A 24,291-nucleotide genomic window follows, 5' to 3' on the forward strand; every position below is an offset into this window, starting at 1 on the left:
TTATAATGAACTTAAAATCTACCCTCTTTAATTGAGCTTAACTCAATTTGTTTTCATTTAAGTTCCCTTCCAGGTAAGGATATGAGTTGCCAGCTCACAAAAGGCAGATTGAATAAGAACAACGTCAGGGATTAAATGTATTTTTATGGTAATGACACCTAGAGAAAACCTTTTCCTTCTATGCCTTTCTCAAACTCAGCCAGATATTTTCCAAGAATGATAATCAAGGATACCCATATGGGCCTGAATAAAATTCACTGACTACATTTTATATATTTCTTATTTGCCTTAAAAATCAGAATAGAGAATTTCTCATTCTCTATTCCTTGGCATTTTAAGAAACTCATCATTATGACAGATTTTATTATTTTCTGTCTGTTTTTGTCTTTTTCTGTCCCTGATGTCTGCTGATTAAATGGTCTTTTCCTCATTACTCAGCCATAAAAAAGAGTGAAATAATGCTATTTGCAGCAACATGGATGGACCTGGAGATTATCATACAAAGTGAAGTAAGTCAGACAGAGAAAGACAAATTTCATATAATATCACTTATATGTGGAATCTAAGACATGGTACAAATGAACTTATTTACAAAACAGAAACAGACTCACAGACTTAGAAAACAAACTTATGATTACCAAAGGGGAAAGGTGGGGAGAGAGGGATAAATTAGGAGGTTGGGATTAACAGATACACACTACTATATATAAAATAGATAATCAACAAGGACCTACTGTATGTATAGCACAGGGGAACTCTACCCAATACTCTGTAATTGCCTATATGGGAAAAGAATCTGAAAAACAACAGATATTTGTATATGTATAACTGAATCACTTTGCTGTACACCTGAAACTAACACAACATTGTAAATCAGCTATAGTCCAATATAAAATAAAAATTAAATTAAAAAAAATAAAAAATAAAATTAAATAAATAAAAGGTCCTATTCTTTTTATGCTATTTTGAGAAGAGTTTTATTATTTTATTAGAAAGTTACTCTGGAAATTAAAAAATAAAACCCAACATTAAAAAAAAATCTCACCCACTCAAATTAAGTTGCTTTAAAGCGTGTGGCTCTCAATTATTTTTTCCCCAATGGGTCAGCCTTTGAAAAGAACAAAAGGTTACTTATCCTGCCATAGGGCGAGCTATTTGGCTCTGGTTCGTGTTGAATTAATACCGCTTTTCAGGGATAAGGCAGTATGAAAATGTGAGAAAAGTGTGTCAAGGGATAAGTGACATGGCACAGACGAAACCATTTAATTGAGTAGTCATAAAGGTGTTTAATTGCACCTGGGACGTCTTTGTTTGCTGTTAGCAAGGGTCCTTGTTGCATTTGAAGAGTTCTGATTTCCAGGATGAAGAGGTGGACAATGTGTTAGTTAGAAGCCATGAAGTTTAAAAACCTTTTTCTGAGGGTTTCATTTGCTAACTGGAGAGTTCCGGGTCGGGGTTTGTTCTGCCTGCTCCTCTTATTGTTTTTCCCCTTGTTTCTATTAGATTTTAATCAAATTAGGACAGGGATAACTTAAGGTTTTCATTGGAAATTTTTGGTTATTTTAAATTTATGTCCCTATCAGAGGTCAGTCCAACCTATGTGCGACTAGGTGCTCCAAGTTGAACAGTCCATATAGAGCCCTCATGTGCTGCCTGTTTTCTCAGCCTAGGAAAGTTCACAGTCCTCAGTTTGCTCAGTACCAAGACCCCTTTTGTCCAGCATCACATGGAAATGATCATGTGATCCCTCATCTTTCTTGGAAATAATTCAGAATGACTGAGGTTTCCAGGTGGATGTGCAATACTCAAACTCCTTGGGCACACAGTGCTCCTTTACATTCCTTTTTGTGCCAGCATCTCACCCCCTCTATGGTTATTCCTTTCTCCCACAATAAGTCCCCTAACGTTAGTGTAGACTCCCTGTCCTGGACCTGGTGGTATTCCTGGTTAGTTTCTTCTCCATACTTTACACCTAGAAAGAAAAAAAATCTCTCTTGGCTCCTTAAGGATAAAGAAGAGAGCCCTCTTTGTTTGTTTTTGTCATTGTTTGTTTTGTTTTTTGTTTTGAATTTCTGCTTTATTGTAATAATGAAATAGTCCCTTCCTGCTTATATACATGGCCTTGATTAATGTACTTTGTGTGCATGTAACTTGATCCTGGAAACATAAAAACTTGTTCTCTAGTTTTCTCTATTGAGGAACAAAGTTAGCTCTCAACACATTTTTTGGTAAGCGTTAGTACATGTTTAAAATTTATTGTCTTATCACCTGCTGATTCTAGGGAAACAAACAATGAAAACATTAATAACATTTTGAATTATAGGACAAAATTATGGTTCTTTATAATTCTTTTTTAAAAAATTTTTATTTATTTATTTTTTGGCTGCTTTGGGTCTTCATTGCAGCGCGAGAGCTTTCTCTAAATGTGGCGAGTGGGGGCTTACTCTTCATTGCGGTGCACGGGCTTCTCATTGCGGTGGCTTCTCTTGTTGCGGAGCATGGACTCTAGGCTCACAGGCTTCAGTAGTTGTGGCACGTGGGCTCAATAGTTGTGGCTCACGGGCTCTAGAGCGCAGGCTCAGTAGTTGTGGCGCGTGGGCTTAGTTGCTCCACGGCATGTGAGATCTTCCCGGACCAGGGATCGAACCCATGTCCCCTGCATTGGCAGGCGGATTCTTAACCATTGCACCACCAGGGAAGTCCCTAGTTCTTTATAATTGTTTTAAATGAAATTTATAAAAACAGAAATAACTCTCAAAAGCCTAAACTATCTGGTTGGCTTGTCAGAACTCAGTTCAGTTCAGCTAACAATTATTGAGCACCCTTTAATGTGTAAATCACTGAGCTATAACTAATTTCAACCGGTAATACAGAAAAAATGTAATGGATTTAAAAAGTTAAGGAGAAAATCCAATGAGGTTAAGTGCATCTTTAATTTCTACTCAGTCAAAATTGCAAACACCCTAAAATTCCATTTACTCAGATTCTTTTCATTTTCTCAACCTGAACTCTCATCAGATTAAAACATTTTTGAGAACTCAGACTAGATGTCATGCCAACAATTTCAGTTCAACTGTGTTAGAGATTAATAAGGGAGAATGGGTAGAGTCAAAGGAAAACAATGTATTAGAAGGTAGAACGGACATCTTTTAAAAGGAGGAATGTAAACACATAAAGGTAGATTTGACCTTCTCAGTACAGCAAATAAAATATAACAGTAATAATAATTGGTAAAATTATTGTTATTCCTACTTTTTTAGCAAATATTTGCTTAGAGCCTGTTCTGGGCCTGACTCTTCTAGGCCCCTGGAATATATCACAGATGAAACATCTTGCTTATGTGGTGCTTACATTCTATTGGGAGGAGAGTAAGGCATTAAATGATAGACATACTACATATATAGCTTACCTAGGATGTTAAAGGTGGTAAGTACTGTAGAAAAAAAATCAAGCAGGACAAGAGGGAACAGAAGTGGGGTTGTTACAGTTTAAAATAGGATGGTCAGAGTAGATCTTACAGATGAGTGCCATCACTGTGGCTGCTGTGTTGAGAATAATATTCAGAGGGCAAGGCTGGAATGAAGGAGACCTGTTAGGAATCTATTGCAGTAATCTGGGGAGAGGTGGAGGTGCCTTGGACCAGTGGTTGTAGTGAAGGTGGTGAGAAGTGGTCATATCCTGAATATATTTTGAAGGTGGACATAAGAGGATTTCCCGAGGCATTGGACATGAAGTGTGAGAGAAAGAGAGAAGCCAGCATGTGAAGGAGGAGGAAGACAGAGAGTATAGGGGCCTGCAACCAGAAAGAGAGAGTGATCATCTGTACTGAATGCTGCTGATTGCTCCAGAAAGATGAAGACTGAGAATCGATCATTGGTTTTAGTGGGGGCTGGGGGGGTCATTGATGACCTCGATTCATGGTGACCTTGATGAAAGAGTAGTTTCAGCGGAATGGTAAGGGCACAATTGGTGTGGGTTCAGTTAAGAGAGAAGGAGGAGGGGACCTGGAGACCATGAACATAGACAAATCTATTTGAGGAGTTTTGCCACAATGGACCTGTACCTGATGGGGTCAAGAGAGGGTTGCTTTTTGTTTTTAGTTTTAGATGGGCAAATTAATAGCATGCATCAGTACTAATGGGAATAGTCTTGGGTGGGGGAGAGGATAATACAGGAGAGAAAGGCGTAAAAGGTCCTGGAGTAGCTCCAAAGGGATGAGACCTGGTGAATGAGTGAAGGAAGGGATTGGCTTTAGGTCTGAGCAAGGCTGGCTCACCCATGCTAACAGGCTGGAGGCAGAGCCTTTTGATAGGTTACTAGACAAGGGAGTAGATGATCCCTAAGTGTCCTGGGGAAGCAAGGTCTCAGCTGAGAGTAAGGATGGGAGGGGAGGCGTTGGGAGTTTGAGAAAGAAGGAGAGGGTGTGAAATTGCTGTCTAGAGGAGTGGGAGAGGGCAATGTATTATGACTTCCAGGTAGCATTGAGGGCTTACGTGGCGGTCACGATGAGACTGGTCAGCAGTTACGGATTTCCTTCCAGCCACATTCAGCAGCATGTGTGCAGGTATGAGTGAGCAGAGAGTGCTGATGAAGAGCACACAGCAGAATGAGAGGTGCAAGGGAGTGTTTGTAATAATTGATCATGGAATTTACAATGGATAAGGATGAAAGGAAGGAGACCAAGGGGGTGAAGGACAGTGTAAAACTGGCAGAATTGATGGCTTGGAGTTGCTGATGGACTCCAAGGATTGTTGGAGTTGAGACACTAGTGAGAATGTACTGAAAACATAAGGAATGATGTTCAGAGATGGGGATGCATGAACTCAAGATCATGAGTTGTAGTTATTAGTAATGACAGGGTCAGGGTATAACCATGACAGTGAGTGGTTGAGGCAGGGCAGAAGACACATTTATTGGAGAAAAATTCAAGAAACAGAGAGGCCAGTTTGGAAGTTTCATCAGTATGTGTATTGAAATTACAAAGAATTAGGGGTCACATTGGAAAGAGCAGCAGTGGGGAAGGAACTAAAACCTTTGAGCAATGATGAGGAATGACAGAGGTAAGTAGATGACTGTGTTAGTGGGGACTGTCTGATGCCATGAGAGTTAAAGCTGGAGCATTTCAGGGACAAAGAGAGTGGAAGATGATCTGGAAGTAGCAGCCAAGAGCAAGGAACTAGTGGTCCAAGGTCTGCAAGAGAAAGCAATGCTGTCACTTGGGAGGGCTGTGGGGAAAGCAGAGTTCTGGGTTAGGGTGGAGGTTCAATTAGAGCAGAAAGGTGAAGAGGGTAGTGGGCACGTAGGGGATTTTGCTGATGGTCTGTTATGGATTTCAGCATCAGTGAAGGGTTTCAGGAGTTAAGGAGAGGTGGGAGATGAGAAAAATTGGGGGACGTGCAGAGTCTTTTGGAAATTAGAGCGAGAATGGAGGGGGACCTCAGAGTGTGTGAACTGTGTGTGTGTGTGTGTTGACGGGATGTAAGCAGGGACAAAGGCACAGTGAGATGAGATCTGGTGAGCCCGCGGTAGGTGGTGGTGACAAGGCTGTAAGCGTTAGACACAGGGAGGAGTGGGTGTCTGGATTGCTCTCACCCCTGTCCAGTAGGATGAGGAGATCTGGGGAGATGGAAGGACAGTCCTGTGTGCAGGGTAACCCCTGGCCTCAGGGTTGAGGGTGTCTGCTGGAGCCGAGGGGGTAGAAGGTGAGGGGATGAATGGTGTCAGTATGGAGCTCTCTCCTGCCCTGGGGAGGAAGGGAAGATCCACACCGAGTGTTCCGATCTTTCCTTGGACTCCTGCCTGGTTAGTAAGAGTGAGAGCTAGCACTTCTCCTGTGTTTCCTTGGTGCCAGGGTCTGTTCACTTTGAGTGAACCACTAACAGTCTCTAGCGGTGAGTGCTTCTCACCTTATTCCACGAGGAACCTGCCCCACGTCACACAGCTACTCAGTAACAGAGGCAGGATTTGAACTCAGGTCTCTCTGACTCTAATTGCAAATGATTTACAGTTAATTCAATGACAATATATTCTTCATGATAAATGTCAAGACTAAATTGCCACGACTTTATGAGCCCTTTAAAATGTATTCAGATGTTCTGGGTTTATCTGAAGTACCGTGTGGTGTTGGTTTAGACTGCAAGTCCATTTGGATTAGAAACCCTTTTTTTTTCTTCACAGGTCCTTGTACAGCGCTGTCAAGGTCATGTAGGGGCTAATTCTTTTGTCGGTAAAATATTAAAAACCGTTGTCTCTTGCAGTTAAACAGTGGCTTTGAAAAATATCTCATTTCAACGTGCTATATTTCCAAAACACTTCTTGGACAAACACCTGAAATTTAAACTAAGTCCTAGAACGTTTATAAGATTGTGAGATACACACACATACCCAGAGTGACAGACCTTTGAAACGCTGATTTGTTCAAATGGTTTCTGAGGCTTCTCATTTTCTAACTGCTATTGTCCTTTTTAAATAGCTGAACAGGAAGACACTCAGAAGAAAACCTTCACATGCTGGATAAACTCACAGTTGGCAAAGGTGAGGAAAAAGAGAGCAAATCAAGCTATAAATATATATTTAAGTGATTCCTCCTGTTCGCTCAGTTTTGGTCCCCAAAATGGCACTGGTGACATGTAAAAGGTTGAAAAAATGTGCTGAATGTCACCTTGATCTTGTTTTGATGTATCTGTTATTCTTTCCCAACATGAAAAGGGGGCATTTTTGTTAAGGATATGGGAGACAGTGCTGGAAAATATTTAAAGCAGTAACATCTCTTTTATTAAATGAAATTGTAACAAGAAGTCATATATATTGAGTGTTATGTTAGACACTGTTGTAAGTACTTTAAATGTACTGACCACTCGTTATGTTTCAGTGACTTCACAACATCCTATGAGACAGATAGCATTGTTCATGTTTAAAGAACAAGGAAACTAAGGTACAGAGACGTTGTGTGACTTCTCCAAGGTCCCACAGGTTACAAGTGATAGTGCTGGGATGCAAACCCAGGCAGTCTGGACCCAGAGGCCTTGATCTTAATCTCTGTGCTATCCTGGCCTTCAGTGATCCAGGTGCCTGGAATAACCTAGATACAAAATGAATGAGCCTCTTCTCCCAGGCTACCCATCCCAGCACAATGCTCGTCATTCTAAAAAGAGGAAATTCATAAACAGGTTACTCCAGAAATGTGATCTCCCCAAATGGGTCACTATTGGCTGATTCTGAGCATCTTGAATGCCACTTCACTGCACAGGTTTTAAGCTCTCAGTGAAAGCTGAAAGAGTGTTGTGTTACTGGAAATTTGCTGTGAGATAAGTTCACTACTTTCCTTATCGTGTTTTGATGTGGAACTTTGTGTGTTTTCTACATTCTGTTAATTAAGAAGAAAATCACTACTGAATCTTAGCTTTTGCAAAGATGCAAAAGCACATTTATGAGATTCTTAAAGTTATCGTGTTTTTGGACCAAAGTTTCGATGATTACTTTTCTTGTGACCTTTTGTAGCACACCCCTCCCTCAGTTGTATCGGACCTGTTCGCAGACATTAAAAAGGGGCATGTCCTCCTGGACCTGCTGGAAGTACTCTCAGGACAACAGTTGGTAAGCTTTTAAAACAACATTAAGAAATTTTGTGGATTAAAGAAAAAAATCACATTTCTGAGTAATATATTTTGCTTGAATTTCATAGCCTCGAGATAAAGGATCTAATACATTCCAGTGTAGAATCAATATAGAACATGCCCTGAGATTCCTAAAAAACCGATCAGTGAGTATGAAATTCACATGAAAATTCATTGGGGAGATAAATGCTGTGAAATATTTTCTCCTTTTAACATGCATTTCTTTTTTTCCAGATCAAGCTAATAAATATTCATGTTACCGATGTTGTAGATGGAAACCCATCCATTATTCTTGGCCTAATTTGGACAATTATACTGCACTTTCATGTAAGTAGTTGGATGATATGAAAAGTATTCCTGTTCTAATTACCACAGTATGAAGTGTAATGCAATAAGTGTGACTTGATGCTAGAGCTTCTTCCAGAAATAGGACCCTCTGGAAGTCTTGTCAGGTAGAAAATATATAGCAGACCCTTTGCCACTTATGTTATTCTTCAATTGAAAATTGAATGCTGAATTATCATGATATCCTGAAATATCCATGGTATCAGCACCAGTCTGAATAGAACTTGCCATGGTAAATTTTTGCTTATTATTGTTTATTTACTCTGTCAGAAGAGAGAATAGGAAGCTTCTGGAGTAAATTCTTGAAAATTAACCCATTAAACTTGGTTAAAGCTCCCTATTTTTGAGGTCCCTTGTCTAATCTAATAATCCTGCAACATCTAGTTCTGTCCCAAGATTCACTCATAGCTTTCATTTCATTCCACAAATATTTTTGAGCACCTACTTTGTGCTAACTTTTGTGCTAGGACAGTAAGAAAATAACAGGGGGAACTTCCCTGGTGGCATAGTGGTTAAGAATCCACCTGCCAAGGTAGGGGACACGGATTCAATCCCTGGTCCGGAAGATCCCACATGCCGTGGAGGAACTAAGCCCGTGTGCCACAACTACTGAGCCTGTGCTCTAGAGCCCGTGTGCTGTAACTGCTGAGCCCCACATGCTGCAACTAATGAAACCTTCGCACTCTGGGCCCCGTGTGCCGCAACTACTGAGCCCGTGTGCTGAAACTACTGAAGCCCACGCACCTAGAGCCCATGCTCTGCAACAAGAGAAGCCACTGAAAAGAGAAGCCCGCGCACCACAACGAAGAGTAGCTCCCGCTCACTGCAACTAGAGAAAACCCGCACGCAGCAACGAAGACCCAACACAGCCAAAAAAAAAGAAAGAAAATAACAGGGAATAAGAAGGTTATAGTCCTGACTTTATGACACTTAATGATTGATAAATACATTCTTTCAGGCCTGGGATTTTGAATTAGTGTGTGTTTTCTGTAGCTACTTAAAAAGTTACATGTTCATTATCTCCATAATTACTTTAAAAATAACTTTAAAAATTATATGGGAAACAAATGCTTATTTTAGGAAAACTAGAAAATAACATAACTAATTTATGTGAAATTTCAAACATACAAAATGAGACTTTATATCATTCCTGGATACCTATATTTGTAGTTATAGTAGAATAATATACATGAGGATGATGAAAACTAAATTTAGGATTTTGGTTTTCTTCCTTTGGGAAAGGAAGGAAATGGAATCGAAGGGGGAAAGACAGAAGGCTCAAAGTGTATTTGTGTTTTATTTCTTTAAAAAGTTATGAACCAAATGTGGTAAAATGTTAAAATTTGATAATTCATAGGCATTTTTAATATTTTCCATCCTTTTTAGGACATTTGAAATATAATTTGAGATTTCAATATAGATAATGAAAAGAAAATAAAGTTATCTGTAATTCTGCCACTCACAGATAACTTCAATTAATTTGGTGTACAGTCTTCATGACATATACAGTGGGAATTAATATATGTATTCATGTATGTATGTCTTAAACAAAATGGGGTCATGCTATCCATTACTGTTTTCAAGCTATTCTAATTAAAATCTTTCTGAATTTATATGTATTTTAATGGAAGTATGATGTTCTGTTGTAAAGCACTGTTGTTTCATTAATGGACAGTCAGAATGCTCACAGATTTTTATGACTGTAAGCAATTCCAAAAAGACTACCCTTAAGATAAAACTTTTGCATATAATCTTAATTATATCCATGGGCCAAATTCCTAGAAACGGCATTCTTGGGCTATAAGGTTTGCAAAATTGTAGCTTTTTAAAGTTTTGTTTTGGGCTTCCCTGGTGGTGCAGTGGTTAAGAATCCGCCTGCCAGTGCATGGGACACGGGTTCGAGCCCTGGTCCTGGAAGATCCCACATGCCACGGAGCAACTAAGCCCGTGCGCCACAACCACTGAGCCTGCGCTCTAGAGCCCGCGAGCCACAACTACTGAACCCGCATGCGACAACTACTGAAGCCCACGTGCCTAGAGCCTGTGCTCCGCAACAGGAGAAGCCACTGCAATGAGAAGCCTGCGCACCTAAACAAAGAGTAGCCCCCGCTCGCCGCTACTAGAGAAAGCCCGCACACAGCAATGAAGACCCAACACAGCCAAAAATAAATAAAATAAATAAATTAAAAAAAAAAGAATCAATTTAAAGTTTTGTTTTAATATTGTAGATAAACTTTTGTTAAAAGTATACGACACACAGAGAAAACTGCACAAATCTTAAATGTAGAGCTTGATGAATTTTTGTAAATTAAACACATCCACGTAACCACCATTTAACTGAAGATAAGATGATAGAATATTGCCAGCATCCCAGAGCCCCAAGGTCTTTCTCCCAGTCACTGCCCTCCTTCCCTAAAGATAACTGCTACTTTGATCTTTATCATTGGTTAGTTTAGTATCTTAAACTCCATGTAAACAGAATTATTTTGCATACACTATATAATAGTCTTTTCTACCTGACTTATTTCACTTAACATCATGTCTGTGAGATTCATCCTCTTGAGGCAGGTATCGGTGGGTCTTTCCTTTTCATTGCTGAATATACCATTGCATGAATATACCAGAACTTATTTACCATTCTACTGTTGATGGACATTTCTTTTGCTACCAATTTTAAGCTTTTACGAATAAAGCCGCTAAAATCATCCTTGTATATGCCCTTTGGTGGTACAAGCCCTTATTTCTGTTGCATATTTATCTAGGACTGGAACTGCTGGGCTGCAGGGCATGTGATCTTCAGCTTTAGTAGATACTGCCAAACAGTTTTTCAAACTTGTTCTGAATTACACTGTTACCAGAGTTTGAGAGTTGCTTGCTCCAATCCTTGCTAATACTTGGCATTAAAAACTTTTATTTTAGCTATGCTGTTGTGTGTAATGATTTATAGAAGTCTTAAAATGTATTCTGGATACAAGTCCTTTGTTGGGTATATATAAATTGCAAATATCTTCTCTGACTCTGTGGCTTGCTTTCTCAAATCTTTAATGAACAGACATTCATAATTTTAATGTAGTTCACATTTATCAGCTTCTTTTTTTTTTTTTGGTGGCTAGTACTTTTTATGTCCTTTAAAGAATTCTTTCCCTTTTCCAGTACCATGGAGATATTCTCTTATGTTATTTTCTAGAATAGTTCTGTCCAATAGGACTTTCTGCAATGATGGAAATGTTCTGTACCTGCACTGGACAGAACAGTAGCCACTAGCCACTTGTGGCTATTGAACACTTGACATGTGGCTAGTATGACTGAGGAACTAACTTTTAAATTTTATTTAATTTAAATTTAAATAGCCACATGTGGCTAGTGGCTATCATATTGGACAGCACATTTCTAAAAGCTTAATCATTTCACATTTTACTTTTAGCTCTACAATCTTTCAAGAATGAATTGATTTGTTTGAGTATGTTATGTTAAGGCAATTAAGATTCTTTTTTTCCATGTGGCTATCCAGTTGACCCAACACTAATTATTGAAGAAACCATCATTTTCCTACTGCACTGTAGTATCACCTTTATAAATCAAGTAGTCGTATAGGTATGGCTCCATTTTCAGATTGTCTATTCTGTCCCATTATTTATCCTTGTACCAATACTATACTACATTAATTTCTGTAGCTGTACAGTAGTCAGTCTTGATATCTGATAGTGTGGTTGTCCAACTCGTTCTTCAAGATTATCTTGGCTTCTTTGCTCTTTGCATTTCCGTATATATATATTTTTGAGATGTAATTGACATATACCATTGTGTAAGTTTAAGGTAGATAACATGTTGATTTGATAGTCATACAAATTTTATAAGTAACTTGTTAATTTACACACACGCAACCTGCTGGAATTTTAATGAGGATTGATTGAATGTATAGAATCATTTGGAAAAAGCTGACATCTTTTAAATAATGCATCTTTTAACCCATGAATAAAACATTTTCATTTTTGTTCTGTTCAAAATATTTTCAAATTTTCATTATGATTTCTTATTTGACCCATGGGTTCTATCACAATCTATGGCTTAATTTCCAAATATTTGGAAGTTTGTTATATCTTCATTAGTACTGATTTTTAGCTTAATTTCAGTGTGGTTGGAAAATATAATCTGAATTATTTCAGTCCTTCAAAATTGCTGTGGCTTGCTTTATGGCTCAGCATGGTCAATTTTGGTAAATATTCTATATGCACTGGGAAAGAATGTTGATTCTGCCATTTTAGGTGCAATGGGGTATGCCAACCAGATCAAATTTGTTCATTGTGTTGGTCACACCTACTATTATTGGTTATCTGGTGAGTCTGTCAATCATTGAAAGAAGTGTACATCTTTCAATAATACTTCTATTATGTTTCTGGACTTACACGTTTTCTGTAGGTACTATCATATTGCCCTCCAAAAAAATCTGAACCAATTTACGTGTTTCCAGCTTCTGGTACTCACACCATCACTGACTGTTATCTTTAAAAAATTTTTGCCTGTGTTATGTATTAAAAAAACTGTTCTCTTGCTGTATATATTTAGATTTCTGAAATGACTAATGAAGTTATTTTTCACATACTTAAGGGCAATTTTTTCTTGCTTGGGACTTACCTGTTCGTGTTTGACTATTTTTTCCTGTATGTATATTTGTTTCTTAATGGTTTATAATCAAGGATGCATTTTAATTGACCCAGTCTGTCCAGAGAGATTCTCGACTAGCAGTTCAGTTTGGCTCAGTTCAGTTTCGATGGACAGAGGTGGAGCACCAGTGAAGTGCTCTGTAAGCATGCTGCGGGGGGTGAATAGATGCCTGCCCTTGATGTGGAACACCATATGCTTGGGTGAGAGCAAGTCCCAAAAGCCAATGTGTAGCCCCAGATGGCAAATGCCGTTATTCAAAGGTTTGTCCAGTGCTCATTTCACCATGAGTAAACTGTCACTGTTATACAATAATTTTTAGGTCTTGTTCTGGCTGAAGGTTTTGCCTCAATGCTGCTAACCTATGATTCCATACATGTTAACGATTATTATGTCTTCCTTAGATTGAGGAGCTTGCCCGGACTCTTTCTTGCAATTACAATCAACCTTCCCTGGACAGTGTGAGTGTGGTCGACTCATCTCCTACCTCAAGTCCTCCAGCTAAGAAATGCTCCAAAGTCCAAGAAAGATGGCAGATGTCTGCAAAGAAGGCTCTTCTCCAGTGGGCTCAGGAGCAATGTGCCACGTAAGTAGTTTGCTCCACCAGAGGAGACACACAGGGCAGCTGTACCCACCAACACAACCTTACCGACCTCCAGGTCTGAAAATCGGGCCAAATAGGAGTAACACCCACCTGAACACTTCCCTCTCATAAAAAGCAAATGCTTACTCTCCCCCTTCCTCTCACACTGAATCTTCCACATGTGGACCTCTGTGAGCTCAGCCACACTTGGTTTTGAAGACCAGAAGGTAGTATCATCTGGGTAACTTACCTCACTCCCACTCCCATGTGTAAGTGGCCTATTACTGTGTACAAATAAAGTAGTCTTTAAATATCTTTTTCTTTAGGCACAATTCCCCTATGCATCTGGAAGGTGGATTTAGATTCAAAAAGTTTTGCCATGCTAGAAGCTCTTTAAAAGTCGGGACTCTATCTTAGTTGACTGTGTATTCCCTTAATTTTAGCCTAATATGTGTTCGTGGTAGGTGCTCCATAAATGTGTTGAGTGGAAGAATGAGAAATGAGTGAATGAGTAGCCAACTCATAAAATTATCCCTTGGAACTCTATAGGGCTGCATGAAAGACCATGGTCCCCATTGTTTAGAAACTCGTAGCTCAATTAGGAAACAAAGAAACAAGAGAGTAGGTGTTATAAAAAAGGAGATGATAAAGGGAAGTTAATGTTTATAATTTCTTGTTTTTTTTTAATTTTTTTTATTATTAATTGTTATTGGAGTATGGTTGCTTTACAATGTTGTGTTAGCCTCCAATGCACAGCAAAATGAATCAGCCATGCACATGTAGTTATGCCCTCCCTTTTGGACTTCCCTCCCATTTAGGTTACCACAGTGCACTAGGTAGAGTTCCCTGTGCTATACAGTATGTTCCCATCAGTTGTCTATTTTATACATAGTGTCAATAATGTATATGTGTCAATCCCAGTCTCCCAATTCCTCCCACTATAATTTCTTTTTTACATAGGAAAATGTTTTCTGCTCTTCGGATACATTTACTTTTTCAATTTAGCCAACTGCTTGGATGGAGTTTAGGAAAATAAGGAATTAGGATGCAGGAGATCCACCACAAAAAGACCTATAGAGTTCAAAAGGCGTTCTTTGTCACATCATAGCATTGTCCAGATAAACAGAGGCATAAAAATGTTGCTAAGCCCTCTCAAATGTTGGGCTTCTGAGTAACTGCTTCCTAATGAAAGGCTAAGATGTTAATTTCTGCCTTACCTTTCTGTAGTTGTCATTCATCCTCTGTATTCTGTGAGGGGACACAAATATACATGCATATCTTACAGGTTTTAAGTATATTAAATGAACTTTTTCTTGAATTTCCTGGAGATAATTTTACTTCAGTTTCCTAAATTTTTAAAATCCAAAATATAGCGTGTGTGAAAAGCATTATTACACCATATTCAGATTTGTTTAATTTATGCTTAAATAAGCTTCAAACCCTTTCAAAGTCCATATATTTTACCAAGGTTTACCTTTTCCCCATGTCCTTCCTTATTTTTCAACTATAGAGCTTATGCTAAACGTATTAAGATGTAGTAGGTAATTCTTAAGTATTTCGTCAGGAGTTTATTCTAGTTTTGGCTATCATTGGTGGTATTACTGGGTGACTTTTGTTTGAATATTCTGATTCTCTAGGGCTCAGATGTAAGGCTACGTTGTAAGAAATATGTGATTTTTTTTTTATTTCTGAAGGAGATGAATTGGGCCCCCATTTGTGATGTCTGCGTGAGCCTAGATCCTGTCAGTCACTCTGGAGCCAACCCCGCCCTCTCCAAGGCCCGGCAGCAGCACGTTCTGTGTGGCACTTGTTTTGGCCCCTCAGGGCAGAGCTGAGTTCCCAGCCTGGTGCTGTATGGAGCACGGTGCCTGCTGGTCGGCCCTGAGCCGGTTCTGGCCCCCTTAGCGCTCTGGTGGGTCTGGCCCCGCCCCCCAGCCCCACCGCCACCCCCGTGGCCATCAATTTAGTTTAGTACTTACACGGGCACGCTGAAGCTGGAATACCAGGTTTTGAGTTCTGGCTCCCAGCACTTTCTAACTGGTAGCCTTAGACACTTAACCTCGTTGTGTTCAAGTTTCCTTAATCGTAAAACGTGGACAATACTAACACTTACTTCATAGGATTATTATGTGCATTACAAGAATTGTGTTTTTTTTAAAAAACATTTGCAACAGTTTCGGGACACAATGGGCACCATATAAGTGTTTGTTAAAAGACACGAAAATCACTGCCTACTATGTAGTTTGTCATAATCATAGTTTAGGCTTTTTTCCTAAGGGATCCAGGAAAGCCCAGGTCATCTGAAGCAGATTATTTCTTGAGTAGCTTTTATCATATATACTTTTGATGTATACTTAAATTAGTCCATTGAATTTCCTTGTGTTTTTATGGGATATTAAAGGAAACTATAGTTGTTCTCGAATATTTCCCATACTTTGTAGGCGACTACATGCTTTTACAAAATCTTCAGTGATCTCTTGTTGAACACAAATTGAGTGGTTTGAGATATATATGTTAAGCACCTTTTTATGTCAGGCACTGTTTGCAGGGCGGATGAGTCTAACATGATGGGCAAGAAAGAAAGGGCCCCTGTTCTCAAGGGGCTTGAACCCTAGTGGGAGAGGCACATGAATAAATATGATAATTATAGTTGGCCGTAAAGTTAGGAAGAACTTATGATATGGTTGAGAATGTCAAGGATAGGAAGAGGGTGCCCTTATCGTAGGTGGTCATGGAGTGCCTTTCTTCTTTTTAAAATTTTTATTGAAATATAGTTGATTTACAATGTTGTGTTAGTTTCAGATGTACAGCAAAGTAATTCAGTTATACATATATATATATAAATATGTATATTCTTTTTTTACATTCTCTTCCATTATAGGTTATTACAAGATATTGAGTATAGTTCCCTGTGCTATACAGTAGGTCCTTGTTGGTTATCTATTTTACATATAGTAGTGTGTACGCCTTTCTGAGGAGGAGACCTTTGAGCTGAGACCTGAAGGAGAAGGCTTTAGGTGTATGAATATCTGGGAGAAAGAGTGTCCAGGCAGAAGGATTAAAAAGGCTGTGGAGAAGCAGAAATGAAGGCAGTGTTGCTGCATGTTGGAAGGTGGAGATATTGAATAATATCCTCTGAACCGAGAAGGAACTTTAAGACTGAAGAATGAAACAGGCAACTCCATAAAGTGCAATTATGAAATTTATTGTGGGTAACTTACAGGCAGGATCCGGCAGACAAGGATCCAGAGGCATTCAGAGCTGCACTCCATGCCCTCAAAAGGGGTACAGGGAGATTTAAAGGGGCCAAAGCTAAAACAGAATCTGACTATGAAGGGAGAAGTATGTCTGCACCAACAGGAACCAGGGGTTTTTCCTCTCCCTGGGGTCTCATGACCATTAACCATCTGTGTCAGCAAAAGGCATTCTTCCAGTTTTCATATCAGATAAAGGCAAGGGTAAAAGTTGATGGGGAACTTATCTGGCTTGGGCACATTCCTTGTGAGCAGGCTAAAGCTCGGTCATGCAGAGAGAACAGGGGGGTAGGACTGCGGGCCTAAGATGGAGCTGACAAAATGGAGTCAGTGTGGTCTAGCTACATAATGCAACATTGTAAGAGAGGGGAGATGTAAAGGTGGGAGAGGTAAGCAGGAGCCAAAGCTTGTCTGGCCTTGTGGGCCAGAGTGTGGGATGTTATTCTAAATATAATGACAAACTATGATGGGTTTTTTTAAAATAATTTTTTTATTGTGATAAAATATACATAACAAAATTTACCACTTTAACAGTTTTTAAGAGTACAGTTCAGTGACATTAAGTACATTCACAGTTGTGTAACCATCACTGATATCTGTCTGCGAACTTTTTTCATCTTGCAAAACTGAAACTCTGTATCTGTTTAACACCTCCCCTCCCTATTCCTCCTTCCCCTCAGCCTTCCCCTGGCCACCAGAGGTCTACTTTCTTTATCAGTCAGTTTCACTCTGTTTGGTACCTTAAGAGAGTGTAATCATATAACATTTGTCCATTTGTGACTGGCTTATTTCATTCAGCATAATATCTTTAAGTTTCATCCATGTTGTAGCATATCTCAGAATTTCCTTACTTTTTAGGGCTGAATGATATTTTATTGTATGAACACACCACATTTTGTTTATGCATTCACTCCTGGTGACCGGTTCTAAGCAGAGGAGTGACAAGGTCTATCTATCCAATGAGCTATTGGCCACTGACTTGGCACAATGTATCATTTAATTGTTTCCAGTGAGAAATACAATTAGTCCCTCTAGTGAAAGGAATTTAACAATTTGTAGAGGCCCAGCTTAGTCTTGAGCCAACAGATTGCTGAATGAAGAGCATTAAACTCCAGTGAGAATTGTCACGTGAAGGGCTTGTAAGACAGATTTCAGGCGCACTTCCAGAGTGTGATTCCGTGGACCTGGGGTTGGGCCTGAGAATTTGCATTTCAAGCACCTACAGCCACGTGACGCTGCTGCTGGGGCCACGCTTTGAGAAGCAGTGCTCCGGAGCCTAGTGAGCCTCATCACACTTGGCATTTTACTTTAATTTGACCCCATGGTTCAAATAAAATATTTTCCTAGAAGGATTGATTCGATTTATGTGACTGGCAGAAATTAGTTTTAATACCTGATGAATAGAGTGGAGGTGCTTTGATATAGTCTTTTAGATAGTGTTTATCGTGTTTTTATTCTTTTGTCATAGGTTTGAGTCTGTCAGGGTGACAGATTTTAAGGCAAGCTGGAGAAATGGGATGGCTTTTTTGGCTGTCATCCATGCCTTGCGACCAGACCTGATCGACATGAAGAGTGTGAAGCACAGATCCAACAGAGACAATCTGAAAGAGGCCTTCAGAATTGCAGAACGAGAATTAAAAATCCCCAAAATGCTGGAACCAGAAGGTAAAGAAGCTTCTTTCTTTGTAAAACAATGTCCAGTGTGAAGTGGATTTGAAAACAGTACCCACATATGAGCAAACATAACAGCATTATATTTTAGTCCTGAAGGGTTTAACTTTAAACTCTTTATTAAGTTTCATGAAATTAAGAATTCCTGCCAGTTAGTTAACCTCAGTAATTGCAGGGAGGATGTCACAGCTGAAACCAAACGATGCTGTTTTGGGGAATAATTTTGAGTCTTTGTCTTAATTTTCTTTTATTGTGTTCTATATTTCGTCCTCCTTGATTCTATTATTCTTTTCTAAAATCTCTCAAGTAAGATATTTCTTTGAGTGGTTTATATATGTCCCCTTTCCTATTCCCTCCCCCTAGTTAAAGCTGAGCCTCTATGAGGACAGAAACTGCTTTTTCTGTTTCTCTGTCTATGGCTGGCTCAGCTTTGCCATTGATTGTGCTAAATCAGTTTTGTTGGATTGTTAGGGACTTCCCTGGTGGTCCAATGGTTAAGACTGTGCGCTTCCAATGGGTTCAGGTTTGATCCCTTGTTGGGGAACTAAGATCCCGCGTGCTGCACGCCGCATGCCGCACGAAGCGGCCAAAATAATAATAATAATTTTGTTGGATTGTTAACAACATTAGCGAAATCCTAAATACTGGTTATATTCAAAGAGATAATTATCAGGTTATACTTTAACTTCATAAAATTAAGATTTAAATAATTCAATTCTTCTGGAAAAGAACTTTACTTTGGATTGTGTTGTTTCATAATTTACCCAAAGCTTGTTAAAAAAACCCAAAAACCCAGTAAGATCATAAAAAAGGCATGTAGGATTAGTGAAAGTTATAATGAACTAACAGGTCAAGAGATACAAATTCTAGTCTCAGCTCTACAACAGGGGTGTGTAGGTCAATGTTTAATGTTATGCTCTCTGAAACAGTGTGTGTGTGTACATATACATGTTTATTATAAATTTTACAAACATAAATGATGTGTAGCACACAGTTTACAAATAATAATAAAATATATGATACACTTTATTATAACTTCCATATAGCCCCCAAATGCTTTTGTTGATTTTTGCCAAACTCTTGTATCAATCTGTAGCCAACTTAAGGTTGCAGTTGCTGAACCAGTGCGGTTCTGACATGAGTGTTGGTGGATAACTTCCTTTGCATTAATGAGTAAGTGTAACAGCAAAGAGGTATGTCAGAGCTGCACTTGTTCTTCAGTGATGTGAATGACTTCTTTGCTGGGAGAATACTGGAAGAATTCGATTTTTGTTCTATTCACAATTTGACAGCTATAGATAGGACATACTTTTAAGATTAACCTGCATTGTTAACAATATCTCCATCCTTTTCTTGGCACTGAACAAAACAACAAATCAAGCCCTCATCTGCTGATTTTCTGTGGTATAAATCTTGCCACCAACGTGAAGTCACTGAATACATTGGGAAAAGATGCACAGTAGCACACCATTGTATATTATTTCTATCATGCAGATACAATAGACATAACCTTAGAGGTGTGGATAGTAGTAAAATGCAGTGAAATACTTGGGATGTGATGAGTTTTACGTATTTATTACCTTTGTTTTAATATAATTTATGTAATTTTGCATTTATAGAATTTAAATTTTAATGCTGACTATGTTAAATTTTCAGCAGTTTCATAAGTCAATTGTTAAACAATCAGCTCTCTCAAGCTGGTGTGAGCACACCACTGACTGAGTGACCGTGGCTTTGTCACTTAACCTTTCTGTTTTTAAATAGCTGTATTGAGATATAATTCACATACCATACAATGTACCCATTTAACTGTACAATTGAATGGTTTTTAGTATATTCACAAAATTTTGCAACCATCATCATAATCAAATTTAGAACATTTTCATCACCCCCCAAAATAAACCCTGAGCCCATTAGCAGTCCCTCCCCATTTCCCCCATCCCCCATCCCCCCACACAGCCCTAGGCAACCACTAATCTACTTTCTGTCTCTATAGATTTGCCAATTCTGGAAATTTAACATGAACGGAATCATACAATATGTGGTCTTTTGTGACTGGCTTATTTATTTATTTATTTAATAAATTTATTTATTTATCTTTGGCTGCGTTGGGTCTTTGTTGCTGCACGCGGGCTTTCTCTAGTTGCGTGAGCGGGGGCTGCTCTTCGTTGTGTGCGGGCTTCCCACTGCGGTTGCTTCTCTTTGTTGCAGAGCACAGGATCTAGGCACGCGGGCTTCAGTAGTTGTGGCACGCGGACTCAGTAGTTGTGGCGCTCGGGCTTAGTTGCTCCGCAGCATGTGGGATCTTCCCAGACCAGGGTTCGATCCCATGTCCCCTGCAATGGCAGGTGGATTGTTAACCACTGCGCCACCAGGGAAGTCCCTGGCTGCTTTAGATTAGCAGAATGTTCAAAGTTCATCTATGTTGCAGCATTTATTGTTAAAAATAATAACACAAATTTTTAATTTTTAGATATACTTTATTTTTTAGGACAGTTTTAGATTTATAGGAAAATTGGGAAGACAGTACAGTAGGTTCCCGTATACCCCACACCCAATTTTCCCTATTGTTAGCATCTTACATTAATACAGTATATTTGTTACAATTAATGAACCGATATTGATATAATAAAGGCAATACTCTATTCACATTTTCTTTGTTTTCCCCTAATGTCCTTTTTCTCTTCAGGATCCCATCCAGGATACATTACATCTAGTCATCATGTCTCCTTGGGCTCCTCTTGGCTGTGACAATTTCTCAGACCTTTTTTTTTTGTTTTTGATGACTTGACAGTTTTGAGGATTACTGGTCAGGTATTTTGTAGATGCTGGAATCTGTGTTATGCTTTTTCTCATAATACCAACTTGACATCACCGTTGATGTTGACGTTGATCGCCTGGCTGAGAGAGTGTCTGTCAGGTTTCCCCACTGTGAAGTTACTCTTTGTTTCCCCCCTTTCCATACTGTACTCTTTGGGGGGAAGTCACTATGCACAGCCCACACTTAGGAGAGTATGCTCACTCTCCTTGAGGGCAGGTTAGCTACATGAATTATTTGGACTTCTGCACAGGAGATTTGTCTATTCGCCTCCATTTATTTACTTATCTAACTATTTATTTATATCAGTGTAGATTCATGGATTTTTTTTTTATACTTTGGGTTGTAATCCAATGCTACTTTATTTTATTGCTCAAATTAAAAAAAAATATTTTTTATACCTCTGAGTTTTGGCTATTGAGAGCTCTTTCAGTCGGCTCCTGTGCTCCTTTGACATATCCTCAGTGTGGGGTTGGCTTGTTTGTTTTGGCACTACAAGATGCTCCAGGCTCATCTTGTATACTTCCTACTGTAGTCCTGGATCAACCATTCCTCCAAGGAGCCCTGGTTCCTTTTACTGGAGAATGGTATTAGAAACCAAGATCTGGGTGCTAGGTGTGCTTGTTGCTACTGGTTTCTAGCCTTTTTGGACCTTAGTTGTTTTTATAAGAGTTAATTACGTGATATTGCCAAGTTCACAGTTAGCCTAATGATTCCATGTTTCTATATATCAGGTTTGTCATTAGTTTGGCTTCATGTTGCTTGTTAATAATTCTGCTTGTTTAACTTTCCCCCATCTCTTTGTTTTTTCTCCCTCCTTCCCCCCCACCCCCCCTTTTTTTTTGTCCAAAAAGGAAAGAACCTTTTTGGCTTTTCATTATCTTTTCAAAATTTCTTCATTTCCCCCCATGCTTTGCTCTATTCCCTATTTCTGTGTTTTCTTTTAATACTTCTTTCATTGTGATTCACCAAGTCTTTATTATTAGTGTAAACTATTTTCTCTATTTTAGTATGTGAAAATAACTAGGCAACTAGTGGAACAGACAATTTAATTAAAACAAATTTCCACTTTATAAATGATTGCCCATAATTCATTTTACATAACTTAAATAATAGCTCAAAAACATGAAATACATGATGATTTTTTTTTTAAAGAGAGGGGGGACCTTTTTTTTTAGTTTTTATTTTTTAAATTAATTAATTAATTAATTAATTTGGCAGCGTCAGGTCTTAGTTGCGGCACGCAGGATCTTCGTTGTGGCATGCAGGATCTTTTATTGCAGTGTGCGGGCTTCTCTCTAGTTGCGGTGAGCGGGCTCTAGAGCGCGCAGGCTCAGTAGTTGTGGGGCGCCCGGGCTCAGTTGCCCCAAGGCATGTGGGATCTTAGTTCACCGATCGGGGATTGAACCTGCGTCTCCTGCATTGGAAGGCGGATTCTTAACCACTGGACCACCAGGGAAGTCCCCATCGTGATTATTTATGCAAACCAAATACCACAGTCGTACTTGAATAAGGGAATTATCTTTTGACACAATTTTGTTAACACATTTAATCATTATGCATAGCCTCATATACAATGAGAAAATTTAAAAGAGAGGTATCCAGCTAAGCCAGTATCATTATTTTATGTATCTCTTGATATTTATACTTTTTTCAATAAAAGATAGAATAACTTAACTCTTAGGGATCCTTTCTTTATTGAATCCCTACTCCCAGCTCTTTATTGATGCTTTTAATGTGCTTACTGCCTTGGATTTTATCATTTGGTTATAGATTAGATTCAATTCCTCCCTCAACTGACTTAGAGCACTCACTGGGCCCAGTAAACATGCTTGCTAAAGCATGCATAGTGTGTTGTATTTGTTTATTTGTTTTTCTCCTAACTGCAAGCTCCTCAAGGGGCAGATAATGGCTTAAGGCATCTAGCATCTACTCAAGGGTCTGGCATCTACTTGCTGAATGAAAGGATGAAACATAAGCCCATAAGGACAAGGACTGAGTCTTACATATCCTGCTTGTGACCTGCATTTGTTGGCTCTCTATAAATACATGTTGAATTGAATTTAACAGAATTAATAAATAAACACAGATTTCCTTGTCAATATCATCATTGGTTGTTTTGGCGGTGTAGCAAAAGACATCCCCAAATTATGTGTTCATTTTGTCTGTAACATATTGTAATCTCTTCTTTGTGATTTTGTGATCTACTTAATTTATTATATGCCTGGAGAAGTTCTGTACTTAATGAATTTATAATATTTTTAACTTTGTTTAAATCAGCATTTTCCAAATTTATTTCACCATGGGCTCTTTTAATGCAAAACAAAGATTGGTCCATAGAAGGCTCTCAGTAAATGTATTTGCTCCACAAATGAACGAATAAAATCTTGTGGATGTCTTGAACAAATCTTCTATACAGCATATACTTTTGGAAATGCTTTATTGCACAAATGCTGAGACCAATGTGTCAGGAGTGGATTCCAGTTGCTCTATGTTTCTGCATTCCTGGAGGACTTTCTGCACTGTGTCACCAGAAAGAGGAAGGCTTACCTTTCTCCTATCCTCCCTCCCTGACTACTCATGCCCTCATACATACAACATGTACAGTGACATTTTATTATTAGGAAACTGAGGCTGTGCAATACTCCTGCCAGGATTCAACCCAGCTCCATCTCACTCTAGATCTAAGCTCTTAACCACTGCATAACCTTGGCGCAAGTGTGAGTGAGCAGAGATTGCATGGCTGGTCGACTACTTTGGTTCATTTCAAGTTCATTTCAGTACTGTTCTTGAGTATTAATTATAGTAAATCACACCTATAGCTGGTTGATAGTGTGGCATATCTTGCAGATGTGGATGTTGTTAATCCTGATGAAAAGTCAGTCATGACCTATGTGGCACAGTTTCTGCAGTATTCAAAGGATGCACCTGGGACTGGAGATAAAGCCCAGGTATGTCTTTATAAGTACAAATCAAGCTCATTTTTGTTGTACCCTATTAATAGTCTAATTTTTAGCATCGAGGCATAATTTGAACACAGAACTTAAATGTACAGTTCAATGAGTTTTGGCAAATGCATACACCATATAACCATACTTTAATCGTGATGTAAAACATTTCTATTACCCAGGTTGTTCCATTGTGCCTCTCTCTGTCTGTACTCCTCCACCTGAAGCAACCAATATTCCAATTTCTTTCACTATAGATTAGTTTTGCTTGTTTTTTTGAAGTTAAAAGTGGTAATTTATTAAACTTTGTTGAATTATCTAAAACAGCATTTAGATATGTACTATATAGGACAAATTAAGTTTAGCAGGCTTTTAAAAAAGTCTAGAGATATTG

The 24,291-nt window shown here is 38.8% G+C and overlaps 1 protein-coding gene across 1 annotated transcript in view; it reads left to right on the plus strand.

Annotated features, from left to right (window-relative positions):
* Positions 1–24,291, plus strand: part of SYNE2 (spectrin repeat containing nuclear envelope protein 2) — a 318,208-nt gene that overhangs the window by 70,275 nt on the left and 223,642 nt on the right. The window contains exons 3-9 of the mRNA XM_061180891.1: positions 6,473–6,534; positions 7,501–7,596; positions 7,685–7,762; positions 7,851–7,943; positions 13,028–13,209; positions 17,929–18,125; positions 23,800–23,900. Coding sequence (XP_061036874.1) covers positions 6,473–6,534; positions 7,501–7,596; positions 7,685–7,762; positions 7,851–7,943; positions 13,028–13,209; positions 17,929–18,125; positions 23,800–23,900 — 809 coding nt within the window. The remainder of the gene's footprint in view (positions 1–6,472; positions 6,535–7,500; positions 7,597–7,684; positions 7,763–7,850; positions 7,944–13,027; positions 13,210–17,928; positions 18,126–23,799; positions 23,901–24,291) is intronic.

The sequence above is a fragment of the Eubalaena glacialis genome, chromosome 2, assembly GCF_028564815.1.
Source record: "Eubalaena glacialis isolate mEubGla1 chromosome 2, mEubGla1.1.hap2.+ XY, whole genome shotgun sequence".
NCBI classification, from domain to species: domain Eukaryota; kingdom Metazoa; phylum Chordata; class Mammalia; order Artiodactyla; family Balaenidae; genus Eubalaena; species Eubalaena glacialis.